Here is a 14655-nt window from a genome sequence, read left to right as displayed (position 1 = left end):
TCAGGTACCACCGAGGGGTCTGGTCTACGTTGGAAACATACTTATTATGACAATCGGAAAATCATTTATTTGCTATCAGAATAGCTCGACAGACGTATACTGAGCTGGATAACTACGCTTATAGATATCAACAGACGGCTGTCATCCAGCTTGGTATTGGTGGACGAGAGATGAGAGATATAAATAAACGTGTGAAAATGTGAAACGGTAAAGGGTGTACGAAGTCGGAATTGTCAAAGTGTTTGATTCATGCGGCGTTCGCACCGGTGAAACTTTTATCACCGCTCATACAGGATCCACAAAATGGTGTTATGTAGGAGCGCCGTGATCTGATACTGATGCGGCTGGACTCCGAATCACACCAGCTGCGGTACACCGGGCGCTACTTTCTATTTTCAAAGTGCCTGGGGCTCACACGTGCGCGCCTTCAAGTCACTGAAATACTTGGAGTTCTTTCCAAGAGCGTTAGTACCGAGTACACATCCACTTGACAGAAGTTCACGACGCCTACTAATCACGCGTCACATCTCAGACACTGATGAATTCCTCAGCCTGTACTTTGCCAGACAGTTTCGAGCAATTTTGCAGCGATCAATCAGCTTCTACGTTTTGTTGGAATGTCAAGGTTGATAGTGACTCAACCCTCTCAATTTCTGATAGAACGAGGGCAGACTTGATCAAGGACGCTACTGCAACTTCACAACGGTTCTTACATTCCGGCCCTTCACGAAGGCGATGCGGAGCACCACTAGTCAATGTATGTTTCTTCGCGCGCAGTGGCTATGATCTCTTTGTGGGGTTCCTCGCTGCCTTGCTAAACAGATGGACTGTGTGTCTAAACTTTCTTCTTACCTGCGAATAAAGTCTGATCATTCCAAGCCGACATTGATATCTGACAAGAATAGTCCTGAAGGTGTAATACACCTTGTTCGTGCCTCCGGTTCTCAGTGTCTTTTCGTTGACGCTACTCATCCCGACCTCGTCGATCTCGTACAACGCCAAGTCCCAAATCTTCAAATCATTCCTCTACAGGGCGATGATGGGACGACTCTACAAACCCCCGTCACTTACCCTCCCATCAATCAAGACCTGGACTTAGACCTAGATATGGTCGCGTATAATCTTCATACTTCAGGATCAACAGGTATGCGACATCGTCTCTCTATGTCAATCTAACCTTCGAGATATTGCAGGACACCCCAAACTGATACCAATTACTCACAGACAGTGGTACGACCAAACCATGCGATTGACACCATTTCCGGGCCGTGTAGTGTGCACTCCTATGCCTATGTTTCATGTAAATGCATCCATTGAGGTCTCATCGGTTTACTCATGCGCATCTGCAGACGGTGGGGCTTACTTGCTTAACCAAGTTCACTATCGGTGCAGGCTGCATACCGGTAGTGATTGAATCCACGCGACCTTGCACAGGAGAATTACTGTGTCATATTCTCAGCCGATTCAATGGTGCAATTTGTGCTACCCCTCCGTCCCTACTTGAACAGATCTCCTTGATGGGAGAAGGAGCAATACAAACACTCGGCTCTACACATATGGTCTTGTTTGCTGGCGCACCGCTACAAGAGCCTGTTGGTAACATATTAGCAAGTCATGGCGTGAATATCATTTCGGCCTTTGGAACGTTAGTGTCCTCTGCTAACCATCGATGGCGTTACTTTCTGATCTTTGAACACAGCACTGAGACCGGACAATTAACTGTGGCAGATATCAGCTCTGATGATCCCCTCGACTGGCCTTACATCCGATTCATCGATCCATCTGAAATAATATTGGTGGATGTACCAAATGCCAGTGATCTGCGACGTTTAGTTGTCAAGGTATTTCTTTTCAAAAAGTTTAACCTGGCTTAATTTGACCATACTGTCCAGCCAGGCCGTTTTGTGTCTTCTGACCTAGTCAATCATCACGATCCTATTGGCTTCAGCCCTGGAGACCTATGGCGGGAGCATCCAACAAGAAAAGGCATCCCAAATAATTTTCACGCAAGTTACTTCATTAACATGACTGTACAGGGCTCTGGAAACACGCAGGAAGAATGAGTAGTGTGGTTAGTTGAGCTTCTTTTTGAGGGAATGTAGCACGCTGATATCTCTTTTCTAAGACTGTGCTCTGTAATGGAGAGAAGACTGACAACGAACAGCTTGGTAGGGCGTTTCATGATCTCTTGAAAGGTCAGGTAGCAATTCTGAACTTCGATATAGAGTCACTTGTACTCAAGAATTCCATCGTGGAACGCGCGATTGTATTTGGCGAAGGGCGTTTGCAAAATGGGCTGCTTGTTCTTCCCAAGGCAATATCCTGGAGCAATCCTGATTTTGCCACATCCCTACGGTCAACCATTCAACACATGAATTCCGTCATTCCAAAGCATTCTCGCGTCGTACAAGCTCTCGTTATCCTTGGAGATCCGAAAAAACCTTTCGGTCTGACAGACAAAGGGACCATCCGACGCCACGAGACACTCGCTCTTTACTCTCAAGAGATCCAGGAAGCGTATGCAGCTCTGGACTCTGGGTCTCCTTTTAGACCTCTGCCATTAAAGGATGATTATAAGGGCGTTCTAATGTATATTCAGGCAATCGCAGCCCGTGTACTTGGGGTGGAGGTTGCTGTTGAAGATGACCTTTTCTCCCGTGGTTGGTATTCTTGCAATTTACATGATAGCTAGCTCATATCTTTCTAGGCATGGATTCCTTATCAGCGGCGAATTTTACAGCCTACCTAACGCCACTTTGGAAACTCGTTAGGGACACAGAATTACCTCGTAATATCGTCTACAAATATTCATCCATCGTTAGTCTGCATCAAGTAATCACCGGGAGAATATCGCACAACATGCATCGTAATAATGCAGAACACATAGATGCGATCATCAAGAAGTGGACGTTTCCGAACCCTGCTCCAGCCAGTCGTTTATCGTACTTGGAACACACATCCAGCAATATGGACGACGATCGCCTGATTGTGCTCCTCACAGGATCAACAGGCACGTTCGGCAGCCACGTTTTGTCAGAGCTCGTACGGAGGGAAGGAGTCCACGCTGTTTACTGCTTAGACCGCGCGAATCCTCGTTCGTCGGGTGCCCATACTCAGCGAATAAGATACGAGGCTGCGTCAGGCAAAGGAGACACGAAGGTCGAATCTTGGTCTATGAATCTTGGAGAAAGCGACTTTGGTTTAGATTCGGAAACCGTCCAGAAGGTCAGTATCTCGAATCTTGGGAATTTCAGCTCTGATAAGTTGCAACGCGTATCAGATCCATAGAGACGTTACCCACATCGTTCATTGCGCATGGGACGTGAATTTCAACCACGAGTTGGAACATTTTCTCGACCCCCATGTCCGTGCCCTACATACGATGCTCGAACTATCTGCTTCTAGCGTTCGCACAAAGGCACCACGCATCTTTTTCATCTCCAGCGTTTCTGCTGTTGCGAACTACTCGGGGCCCGAACATGCTGTCCCTGAAGTTCCTTTCAACTCGTCGAGTTTACCACTCGATCAGGGTTATGCGCAATCGAAGTATGTTGCAGAAAGGGTTCTAATTGATGCATCTCGAGCCGCAAATATACCAGTAACGATTGTGCGTGCTGGACAACTCGCTGGCAATACCACGCTAGGCGCATGGAATGTGATGGAACATATTCCTATTTTCATTCAGGCTTGTTTCTCTCTGAAGCTTATGCCCTCTCAGATTCCGGTTCGTCATTCAAATAACCTCCATACTCCATCAATGATCTGATTCCTATTATAGAACTTGTCATGGACGCCGATTGATGTTGCAACAGCCATCTTGGTGGACATCGTACTAAAGGACCCTCACAGTGATGTTACCAATCTTTTGGTGCGGCACATCGATAGTCCCAAAGAACTCGCCAGCTCGGATTTTCTACAATGGATGGTTGAGGCATCGGGGAATTCGATAGTTCTCGTATCCAACGAGAAATGGCTCAACTCAGTGCGAAATAGCCCGATGGTCTTGAAGGCGAAGCAGCTTCTACCATTCTTCGAACAATGGCTGTCCAATGCAGCTCAATGCAGGCATCGTGTACTCAGCGTACAAAACACGAAGCTTTTGTCTGAAAGCTTTTCTCGAACACACATAACCCCAGAACTCTTCGGACAGTACGTGAACTTCATTCTCAAGTCAAATGGTTCATCGAGTAGTGTATAAATAATGTACATCGGTCTGGACATGCAAATTTTCGAATTAGAATTTGATGATCTGGTATGAAATCCGGAAGAGCATTGTGATGTACATTTATGGCGATTTTCTGAACACTGGAGTGGATAGCACAGCTCATGAGAGCGAATGGCGAATGTCGAGTTTAGGCTGACAGGCCAGCCTGCAAGTACGGGATGGGAACGGCGGGCTAATGAGGGCACGCCTCACATCAGGGCATTCGCAATTTCGGTACAACAAAGGACACCGGGGTTCCAAGTAGAATAGCACGTATTGCCCTACACAGGATACCCTCCTCAATGGACACAAATGTAATATATATTAAAACAGTACGGGATGGACACACGTACTTGTTAATTACCACCGGCTATCTTTTAATGTTTCAGCCTGCGCTGTTTGAACAGGTATTTGTTTACGGTTGACAGGACTTCTAGGCTGTAGACACAGCACGTAACAGTGGTTATGCTGGGTAGCTAGGGGACGGACGATATGATAGGCCGGGGGGTGACGACTATAACAAGATATGATGAACCGACTAAAGTTGGGCGCCAGACAACGTGGTATATTCGGTATATTATAATAACGGACAATTGGGGCAATAAAACTAAAACTAAGGTCAATAGCTCGGAGTAAGTATCTACATATTATAAGTATGGACATTGGTATATAACCAAACAGTGACGGGAAAGAGTATTTTACATAGTGTCGTCAATGAACGTTTCATTCTTAAAGTAGATTTGAACTGCAGCATAATTGAAACCATGGAAGTGGTTATTTGAGGAAAGGGTCCTGATACTGGAGGTACCGCCAATAGCCTGGCAACATGTGCACTGCCGACAACCACACCTGACAAAATTTGAGCGCAGAGGCGATACGTAGGTGAGTTGGGACTAACGTTGTATAGAAGGAATGATGTTTGGTCCGCTGCCCTGCTTCTCAATAACAAGAATCGAACGCCGATCAGCACAGAGAAACACAGAAGCAGGATACTGTAAGCCCAAGTCAACTCCCACACGAAGCTGACAGCGATCGACCAAAATGCAAGAAGTGGCAAGACCGAGGCACGACCCAATTGTGGTGACACGATCGGTAAGGTCATTCTGCCGGTTAATCTGTCTCCTTCCTCGTCTTTGAAATCTTGGGTATGTATGGTGGTAGCAAACACTGCTGTGCTTATCGCGACAGACAGACATGCTGCAGCGTCCATGTGCGACGCATCACAGCCTTCAGTATTCATCAGCCAGTGTGTATCAGACCGGAAAATACATTACTCGCCTGCGATCAACGTTCCTCCTATTTCAAACGAAGCAAAACCTATAGCAGTTACAACGTTTTTTGTGAGCCAGTGACGGTGTGCTTGTAGTTCATTGTATAAGATAGTAAACAGCACGAGAGCCACGCTAGAAAATAACACAGGACCACCGTGTAAGATGGATATGATCCAACAAGCTGGTACTAAGCCCCAGCGAAGAATGATGGCATGCCTCAGCGAGATTAGACCGGCTGGCAGTGGGCGAATGGGCTTGTTTTTTGCGTCTTCTTCGACATCTTGTATTTGATTGGATGTGTCGAACTGCAGGAGATGCAAAAATATCCACCAAACCACTGGAACAATGCGATGCGGGGTGCAAAGGGGAGCTGAACTGACACTGAATATCGTCTGCAAGTAGGGTACAATGTGGGATTGATCAGTGTTGAACTTCACTACGAATTAATGATCTACGATAGGAATTAACGTAGTTTTTATGTCTGACTTGACAAACAGAAATATTGTCAAAAGCATGCCGAATAATGTATCACTTCGTGTAAAAGCGCTGGTCTGCATCGTGGCTAACCGACGGTTCAAGAACAAAGCATCAACAGTGCAGCTTAAAGTAATTTGTAGTAGCCATGAACAGGGCTGTACAACTACGCCTGTTCGCTTCTTTAGGCTGATAAGTTGCTAGTGACGACTCACCAATGCCATCACGATTATGGCAAAACCTTTTCCCCCACCTATTTGGCCGCATCTTGATCGACCGGGGTGTACCATGTGCAAAATAGCCGACTAGTTGCATGCCAGCCAGTGTGAAAGCTCGTGATAAAATTTATGCGACGGGTTGGCGCCGCTTGCAAGGGCGCCGGACCAACTTAAACGGATCAACGGTCACTTCGAAAAGCGAAGTGGCGAAGCACCTAGATAGAAAAGTGTGAGTATTCTTACGGTAGTAGGCTAGTACGAATATTGTAGGGATGAAATTTGACGTACCCTTTGACTCAGATAGTAAAAGACTGTGGAAAGTGGCGCGGGCGGGCCATAAGTGAAAACGGAATGTGCCAAAAACAGGAGTAAATATATGCAAAGCTACTCTCCGGCGTTTCGCAAACACAACATTCAGGCCTATTAACAGGCTAACATCGTTCTTGTGTTCTGTTTTTTTTTTTTTTTTGCAAAGGTACTTAAGCTATTTTTTGAAGCCTGCTTGCTTATTTCACGTATTGACGTTTAGCGAACAAAAATCGCATTCTGATGTGTGTATCGTCAGTATCGTAATGGCGAAATGACTTCGGGATCAACATGGTACTACCATCAGAACCCGATGGCATGATGACGAGAAGGAGAGCACTTGTACCGAGGAGTCCATTAGAGTGCGTTACGTCAATTGCAGCCTTCATGCACATGTATTGCTTTTACCAATGAAGATAGAAAGGAGATGGCCTCTGCAGATAAATGGTATATATGTAAGGCAATATAACTTTTTCACCAGTCCTCGGTGGAAACGAGTGGCCGGCCGCAGTTCTGCAGTCTGTGCTGATATGAATTTGAAACATCATCACTGGGGAGCTCAGAGATGGGACCGCGGATGTTCCTGTAAAGGTTTCAGCGACTATCCCCATGCTGAAAGTGAGCAGGTCACGGAGACGGTGAACCAGATACTTCTGGCGTAATTTTTGTCCTACCGAGAATATACTCCATGGAGGACAAATACATGACCCCCGGTGCCTTACGCATCTCTCAACTCATGAATGCCCTCGTACCCCCATCAGCCCTCCGTTCATGTTAGAGCGGATATAGGTAATCGCCATATAGGGGCTCCCCCTTGTAGAACGTTGTTTTGGAAATTCAGCTCACAGCATCGCGGCTCAGCGCTCAATTTCCTTCGCTGGTCCTTTTATTCTATTCTACTCCGACACAAGCGATACATCTATCTTAATCAAATCTTAGCCAAGAACACACTGAATTTCAAAGGACTTGCTACTAATGTAAGTGGGATAATTTTACCGAAAGAAACCCCATGGGAAATAAACTCTTACAGAGAATATAGAGCTTATCCCTCGACTCTGGTAGAGGTTTTCAGCTAGGCTGTCCATTAGGAACGTATGTACTGATAAAATTAAAAACTTCATCGACAACACTATGGAAACGTCCTTGGGAGCGAAATTGGTGCATTCATATTAAACAAGCGCAGGTGCAAACTGAGACCTGGCGTGTAATATCGGACCATAGCAGTGTTTCAAAAGATGATTAATCACCAGATTCTCCAAAGAAAAATCAGATGCAAACCGTTTCAGCACAATAGGGATGGGAATCATCAAGCAGGCAATACAGCCAAGTAAAGTCGAAGCCCATCGTGGATCAAGGGCAGTGTACATCTGGGACGCAAATAGCTGCAAGAGAATCATGTACCAACTGCCAGTGCTACAAAAGAAGAGACGTACAGGAAACACTGCGCCTGCAGCACTTCTAAAAACAGTGTTCGCAGCAAGGGCAGATGCAGCGGCAATAAGATAGACGTCTATACAAAACTGAGTAAATGAGGAAAGAAAGAGTTCTCATCGTACCGATGATATAGTTGAATAATGCAAGCTAGAAAGCGCAATCAACTCATTAATGTATCAAAATTGATATGAATGGAAGTTCTTACAAAGATCCAAATTGAAGAGAGTCCCATTAAAGCACCTGCCATCATTGGTGTCCAGTATGAAATGGATGGATAAGATGTCTATCTATAAAGAAATGCGAGTCTGCAAAACCATTTGGATGTCAACTGGGCTTACCTGAACCAAAAGAAGGTGACGGCGAATAGGGGTGCGCCAGACATAGCCAGATTAAGACATATCTCTGGAGAAACCAATCCTGCTTTGTGCTTATCCATCGCTGCCTCATACTGAGGGTGAAATATCAAGAGATACTAGGAAAAGTCAGATGAGGGTGAACGGCAAAAAATGCATGACTCCCTCCAAAAACGCCCGTTATGCTGCCCGTGACCAGAGGTAGGTAAGTCAACCCCAACACCCCTAAGGAACAGATTAATACAAATCGAGTCTTAAACGTAGCAAAATACCTGGCTGAAAGCCGTGTCCTACCGTGAACACTACAGGATATGCTTTGAACAGCAGGTATACACATCCATAGACGAACTACACGACAGTCAAGTCAAAGTAGATGGAAGAGATGAGAGCTTACACTCATGTAAGTGGTGACTGCGAATCGTCAATGCAGCTACCTCTTCGGAGAGCTTGAACTGAGCCATAAGTTGGGTAGCAATGCCAGAAGGGGCCGAGGAAGCAAATGTGCTAAATTACATCATTAATGTCATTTGTCGGGTTGCAGCGTTGAAGAGGAAGAACTCACACATTAAAGCCCAATAACCCCGCAAAATATGTCAGGTACCAACGTTTCCGTCTGCTCCAGTTCTGAAGTTGGTTGTTGAACATTTTTAGAGCTTGCACGAGGAAGCTTTAGATAGATGGCGGTACCTTTGGATTTTCCTTGTCGTCTGGTGCAAATTGTACCAAGTAGGGATCTACTGATGTGACGTTGCCTTGTGCCATGAATATGCGAGTTACTCGATGAGTCTAGTTGAGGCTGGGATATGAAAGGTACACCTGCCAGCCGTCAAAAGCTAGCGCTGAATACTGGTGGGTATGAGGCACTGAAAGAACGTTTGAAGTTTGAACAGCCCTGGCAGTATCATCATGGTATTACTAGTACTATTGCATTTCAATTCACAGCTTCGAAGCAAAAATAGTTTGTCATACTGCACCTTCTTGAAGAGATCAGCTATACAAAAGGAAACAGTAACACCGTCCCCGGGATGGGAGTGGCTTTTAGTCATGGTGCTTGTGAAATGTGGTACACAACACAACCGTTGTTGCCAGTGGGTCCATCACCGAAATTCTCGAAATCTGACGCTGCCTTATTTGGACAATTTCCTGCGCCACAAGCGTATGGGCAATGACATATCAAGTTTGTACTATGTCAGCGCAATAGGAAGTTTGTGAGACACACAACAGTTGATCCGTGTGCGTGTAAGGTCGCCATCAGTATGATGTACTTCAGGTAAGTTCAGACCATCTGCATGTCTCCCAGATATGTTCTGACCTCATATTCGCCTAATACTACATAAAAAAAGTCAAAGTGCAGCATATCCTTCCTGAGCGAGTATATCATTGTCAAGCTCCTCGTCCAAGTCTGCAATCACTGCATCTGGATCGTCTACTTCGTCCTCATCCGCCTCTACATCTGAATCATTCTCTTCCTCATCTTGATGTCCCTCTCCCTCTTCTAGGTTGTCCTCTCCATCCTCAAAGTCTAAACTAATGTTATCATCATCAGTTCCACTCTGCGCTGCAATGGTATTGGGTGCGCCGTCGGACAGCAAGAGCTCATCCCACTCTCGCATCACCTTGTGGCCTACACCGCCACCACGGAAGCGCATGAACATGTCACGATCTACGAACCTGTTAGTTTGAGTCAGCATAAGGTATCATTAGAATATAGATAAAACATACATATTAACATAGAAATATAACCAGTCTTCATCCCCCTCTTCTTCACGACGAGCAAATGATGGCCCAAGGTATTTCTCTGTGCGGCCATAAGCATATGCAGGGATTAGATGCACCCCACAAATAACTTGGTTGGGATCAATGAATCCAAAGCAACCAGAGTCTGAGTCGATGTCGTCAGGGAGGAAACCGAGGTGATGCAAATGTTTGCTTGAGAACCCGCCATTAAAATTCATGTCTCGTCCAAACCAGCGCACAAACAGGATGTCCATGCGCTTCGATGTCGATGGTGTATTCTCTTCACCCCAATACCAGATGTCGACATGGAATATGCATATAAGACGAGCATACCAATAAGGGTGACATTCGTCATTGTCTTCATGCGAGAGTACCATCAGATCAGCACGTGTTTGTGTTACAACCATTATCTCATACTTTTACATTCTTACAACATGCCTTCCTTTCTTGGACTTGTACTTACTATCTCACGATGACTTGGTCTGTGCGCACATATGGATCTATTTAAGCACATGTATTACGCTTGTATTCTTCACTTGAATCTTACTAGGTTTTACCTGGAACATCCTTCGCTTAAGACCTCCAATCTTAAGTCGTCTTTAGACCCGATTCTTAGTTAAAGCACTCCTTTAACTAAGTCCACAGAACTCTCTCTTGTCTGAGAGACTGAGAATCTCAACGACCGAAAACTCTGTCGAGTTGTCGTTGTTAGAACTATCCTAGTTCGTAACAAAAGATTCAAGTTGAAAGACACCACACATCTGTGCGTGTCCGATACCAACAGAACAAAGAAGACAAACCGAAAACAAGAAGAATTGCTGAGCAAGACGGCCAGCACGAACAGCAGACCTGACATCACTCACCCCAAGACTACAGGCCTTGAACCTTGGTACTTCAGTACCCCCGCTCAATATGTCGACATCAAACACTAGCAGCGGCAAAGAATTCGAATACAAGATAAACCACCCTCCCATATTCAATGGAGATAGGGATCTGTCTAGATCATTCCTCCTGTCCTGTAACACTTACATGGATATCAACGATAAACTCTACAAAGAAGACAAACATCGCATCATCTTCATCACGTCGTTTATGAACGAAGGAAATGCCAGATTATGGAAAGAAGAATTTCTGGAGGACGCTCAATTCATTGACTCCTCCGGACAAAAGAAAGGATATGGTACCATGAAAGATTTCTTAGAAGCTTTCAATAAAGCATTCTCCGCAATCGATCCCTCCGGAACGGCAATGACCAAGCTGGGAGCCCTCAAAAAAACCGGAGATCTCCAGACCTATATTGCCGATTATCAGAGGTTGATCGCGCAGGCAAAAGTCAAAGAAGAAACCGCCAAAATCTTTCACTTCCAACAAGGACTCAACATAGGAATCCTTATCAAGATGTTCAATGCTGGAAACGTCCCAAAGAACTTCGATGACTACATCGCCGCAGTAGTCGACATCGATAACTGCCACACACAGTTACAATCCATCAGATCCCGCTTCCCTATACAACAGAAGAAGAAAAGATTTGGGGATCAAAGATTTGTACCCACTAGAGATCGCGATGCTATGGTGATTGATCGACTCACGGATGAAAGTCGCCAAGAACACATGCGTGTTGGAAAGTGCTTCACTTGCCACCAGATCGGACACTGTGCTCGGGAATGTCCGCAGAACAAAAAGGGACCCCCCTTTGTCCGCAAAGTAGAAGAAGAGGAAGAAGAAACTAGGCGCATTCAAGAGGATTTTTGAAACGGAGAAACATATCGACGATGGAATCTCCAATAGAACCTGTACGTTTGATACGAGCTGTCAATGATAAAAAAGAACTTCGCATTCCCATTACTCTCATATCTCGAAAACAGGAAAATGTCGAAACGAGCGCAGTAATCGATTCTGGCGCTTCTGGAACCTATATCTCCGAAAGCTTTGTGAAAAAGCTCGGGATAAGAACCCAAAAACTAAAAAAACCATTCAATATCCGAACCGCAGATGGAAGCTATTTCAGCAGCGGACCAGTAAATCGGTACTGCACCCTTATCATCAAAATTGATGAATGAACCATGATAGGAAAATTCAACATTACCAACTTAGGAACACGAGACCAAATTCTCTTGGGAATTCCGTGGCTCCAAAAGATGAATCCCTCTATCAACTGGGCAGAACGAACTCTCTCACTTCCTTGTACCCCAAAGTCTATCGAAATCTCGGAAAGAATTCGAAAACTCAGCATCCCTCCTGAACAACGAAAGTGGACAAATTCTAAACTAAAGAAACGACCATCCAACTTCTCTGCTTCCATCGAGGAAATCCCCGAAGATGTACCGCCGTTACTACCAATGGAGGATGACAATCTTTTTGACACTCAAGAAGATGTTTGGTGCGCCCCACCGGTGCAAGATGTCTCTACCTATAAGCTAGATGACGGAGAATTCATTTGAATCATACAAGAGATTTCACTCGACACTCCTCTCACAAAGGATGGAACATCCTTTTCAGAACAAATTCCGATTATCACCCCTCTCAAAATTAGCAACAAAGCGCAAGAGTTTGCAACGGAAGAAAAGGAAAAACAGAAGAAACCCTTCGAAGAACTCGTGCCCGCTTACCTCCATGAGTATGCGGATGTATTTGCCAAAGATGGACTAAAGCAACTTCCCCTGGAATGACCAGGAATAGACCACCGCATAGAAACAAAACCTGGGTTCCTTCCAAGGACGTCTAAAGTGTACCCTCTCTCACCAAAAGAAAGGCTTGCGGTGAAGAAATTCATTGACGAAAATTTGGAAAAAGGTTTTATCACCCCGTCAAAATCCCCACAAGCCAGTGGCTTCTTTTTCATAGGAAAGAAAAGTGGAGAGCTTCGTCCCTGTCAAGATTATTGAGGCATTAATGATCAAACGATAAAGAACTCTTATCCCCTTCCACTTCCGGCAACTCTTATCGAACGACTACACGGGGCAAACTTCTTCACAAAAATGGATATTAGATCAGGATATAACAACATCCGCATCCACCCGGATGATCGATGGAAAGCCGCGTTTACCACGGAGCACGGATTATTTGAACCAAACGTAATGTTCTTTGGGCTATGCAACTCACCTGCCACCTTTCAAGCATTCATGGATAATGAATTCCATCAGGAAATCAACGAAGGATGGCTGGTAATATACATGGACGATATCCTTATCTTTTCAAAGACACTTGAAGAACATCATGAACGAACAAAACGGATCTTAACAAAGATTAGAGCGGAAAAACTATTTCTGAAACCAGAAAAGTGCACGTTTGACTCTCAAGAAGTCGAATTTCTTGGCATGATCATTAAGCCAGGATCCGTAGAAATGGACAAAGCAAAAACCAACGGCATCAAGGAATGGCCCGTCCCTACTTCTGTTAAAGAAGTTCGGTCATTTTTAGGATTCTGCAATTTCTACCGATCATTTGTCGCTCACTACTCGGATATCGCTCGCCCTCTTATCGATCTGACCAAAAAGGATACCATTTTCTCTTGGAACGCTCAACATCAGGAAACGTTCGACCAGTTGAAAACCCGTTTTACCACCCATCCGGTACTCCGCAACCCAGACCCCTTAAAACAATTCGCTATTGCCACAGACACTTCTTTAGTGGCAACAGGAGGAGTTCTATTACAAACAGATGAAAACGGTGTCTATCATCCCTGTGCCTATCTATCGCAATCATTCAACCCAGCCGAACGAAATTATCCAATCTTTGACCGAGAACTCCTTGCCATAATTCGTGCGCTAACCGAATGGCGACATTATCTTGAAGGACATCCCTCCCCGATTATAGTTTTCACAGATCACATGAACTTGCTCTACTTTAAGAAAGCTGAACACTTATCTCGCTGACAAGCACGATGGCAGATGCTTCTAACTGACTTCGACCTGGAGCTACATCATGTTCCTGGCTCTAAATTAGCTGTACCTGACGCCCTATCTCGGCGATCAGACCATGATACCGGATCCTCCGATAACGATAACACCATCCTACTTCCCGATTCCATGTTTGTCCGACTCATTGATGACGACCTTCGCGCTACCCTTGCCAGCTCAAATGCACTTAACGACCCACTATTCGCCACTGCCGTAGACGCCCTCAATGGTGTCTGTCTTCCCCCCATGAAATCTGCTTTAAGTGATTGGAAAGTAGATTCAGGGATATTGTCTTACAAGAACCGCGCGTATATTGCTCCTGAACACCGCAAAACTATGTTGGCTCGATACCATGACCATCCAACTGCTGGTCACCCTGGACGTTTTAAAACCGAGGAATTGGTCAAACGCGAAGCGTGGTGGCCTGGTATGGGAGCCTTCATCCGGAAATACGTTGAAGGATGTGCCACCTGCCAGCAAATGAAGGCTGATACACATCCCGTTACGCCACCTCTCATCCCCATTTCCTCCCTTGCCACCCGCCCTTTTTCACAGATCTCAGTCGATCTTATCACGGATCTTCCCATTTCCTCTGGTTTTGATTCCGTCATGGTCGTGGTAGACCATGGGCTTAGTAAGGGGGTGATAATTACTCCTTGCCATAAAAATATTACCTCTGAAGGGGTAGCCAAACTGTTCCTGAAACACATATTCAAACGCTTCGGATTACACGACAAAGTAATCTCTGACCGAGGACCC

At 45.2% G+C, this 14655-nt stretch overlaps 3 protein-coding genes across 3 annotated transcripts; 1 reads left to right on the top strand and 2 right to left on the bottom strand.

The window, feature by feature from the left end:
- Positions 1-260: 260 nt before the first annotated feature.
- On the top strand, positions 261-4250 carry F5147DRAFT_613333 (uncharacterized protein). Its single transcript, XM_041432480.1, has 12 exons — positions 261-829; positions 880-1144; positions 1194-1300; positions 1350-1645; positions 1700-1841; positions 1893-1986; positions 2037-2071; positions 2126-2168; positions 2226-2660; positions 2708-3225; positions 3281-3724; positions 3779-4250. The coding sequence occupies exons 1-12, from the start codon at positions 539-541 to the stop codon at positions 4196-4198; spliced, it is 3090 nt and encodes a 1029-aa protein (XP_041292212.1). The 5' UTR covers positions 261-538; the 3' UTR covers positions 4199-4250.
- Positions 4251-4775: 525 nt separating this feature from the next.
- F5147DRAFT_697079 (UbiA prenyltransferase family-domain-containing protein) lies at positions 4776-6216 on the bottom strand (the record flags this gene model as incomplete). Its single annotated transcript, XM_041437493.1, has 5 exons — positions 4776-5053; positions 5103-5431; positions 5483-5867; positions 5931-6075; positions 6104-6216. 5 exons carry the CDS (start codon positions 6214-6216, stop codon positions 4979-4981), a joined length of 1047 nt encoding a protein of 348 aa, XP_041292211.1. The 3' UTR covers positions 4776-4978.
- Positions 6217-7642: 1426 nt separating this feature from the next.
- F5147DRAFT_761255 (uncharacterized protein) lies at positions 7643-9022 on the bottom strand (the record flags this gene model as incomplete). The annotated part of the gene is made up of 8 exons (XM_041440520.1): positions 7643-7855; positions 7907-7983; positions 8113-8147; positions 8246-8379; positions 8555-8608; positions 8695-8764; positions 8823-8884; positions 8948-9022. The coding sequence occupies 8 exons, from the start codon at positions 9020-9022 to the stop codon at positions 7643-7645; spliced, it is 720 nt and encodes a 239-aa protein (XP_041292210.1).
- Between the last annotated feature and the right edge of the window lie 5633 nt (positions 9023-14655).

The sequence above is a fragment of the Suillus discolor genome (assembly GCF_016758755.1).
Source record: "Suillus discolor strain FC423 chromosome Unknown F5147scaffold_31, whole genome shotgun sequence".
NCBI classification, from domain to species: Eukaryota; Fungi; Basidiomycota; class Agaricomycetes; order Boletales; family Suillaceae; genus Suillus; species Suillus discolor.
This window is presented reverse-complemented; position numbering and strand designations above follow the sequence as displayed.

Excerpts from the sequence above, each read along its gene's own strand:
- F5147DRAFT_613333 (XM_041432480.1), top strand. The coding sequence starts at position 539 with ATGAATTCCTCAGCCTGTACTTTGCCAGACAGTTTCGAGCAATTTTGC. Across the intron at positions 1,646-1,699 it reads ATCATTTCGGCCTTTGGAAC|CACTGAGACCGGACAATTAA; the intron begins GTTAGTGTCCTC and ends CTTTGAACACAG. Across the intron at positions 3,226-3,280 it reads ATTCGGAAACCGTCCAGAAG|ATCCATAGAGACGTTACCCA; the intron begins GTCAGTATCTCG and ends AACGCGTATCAG.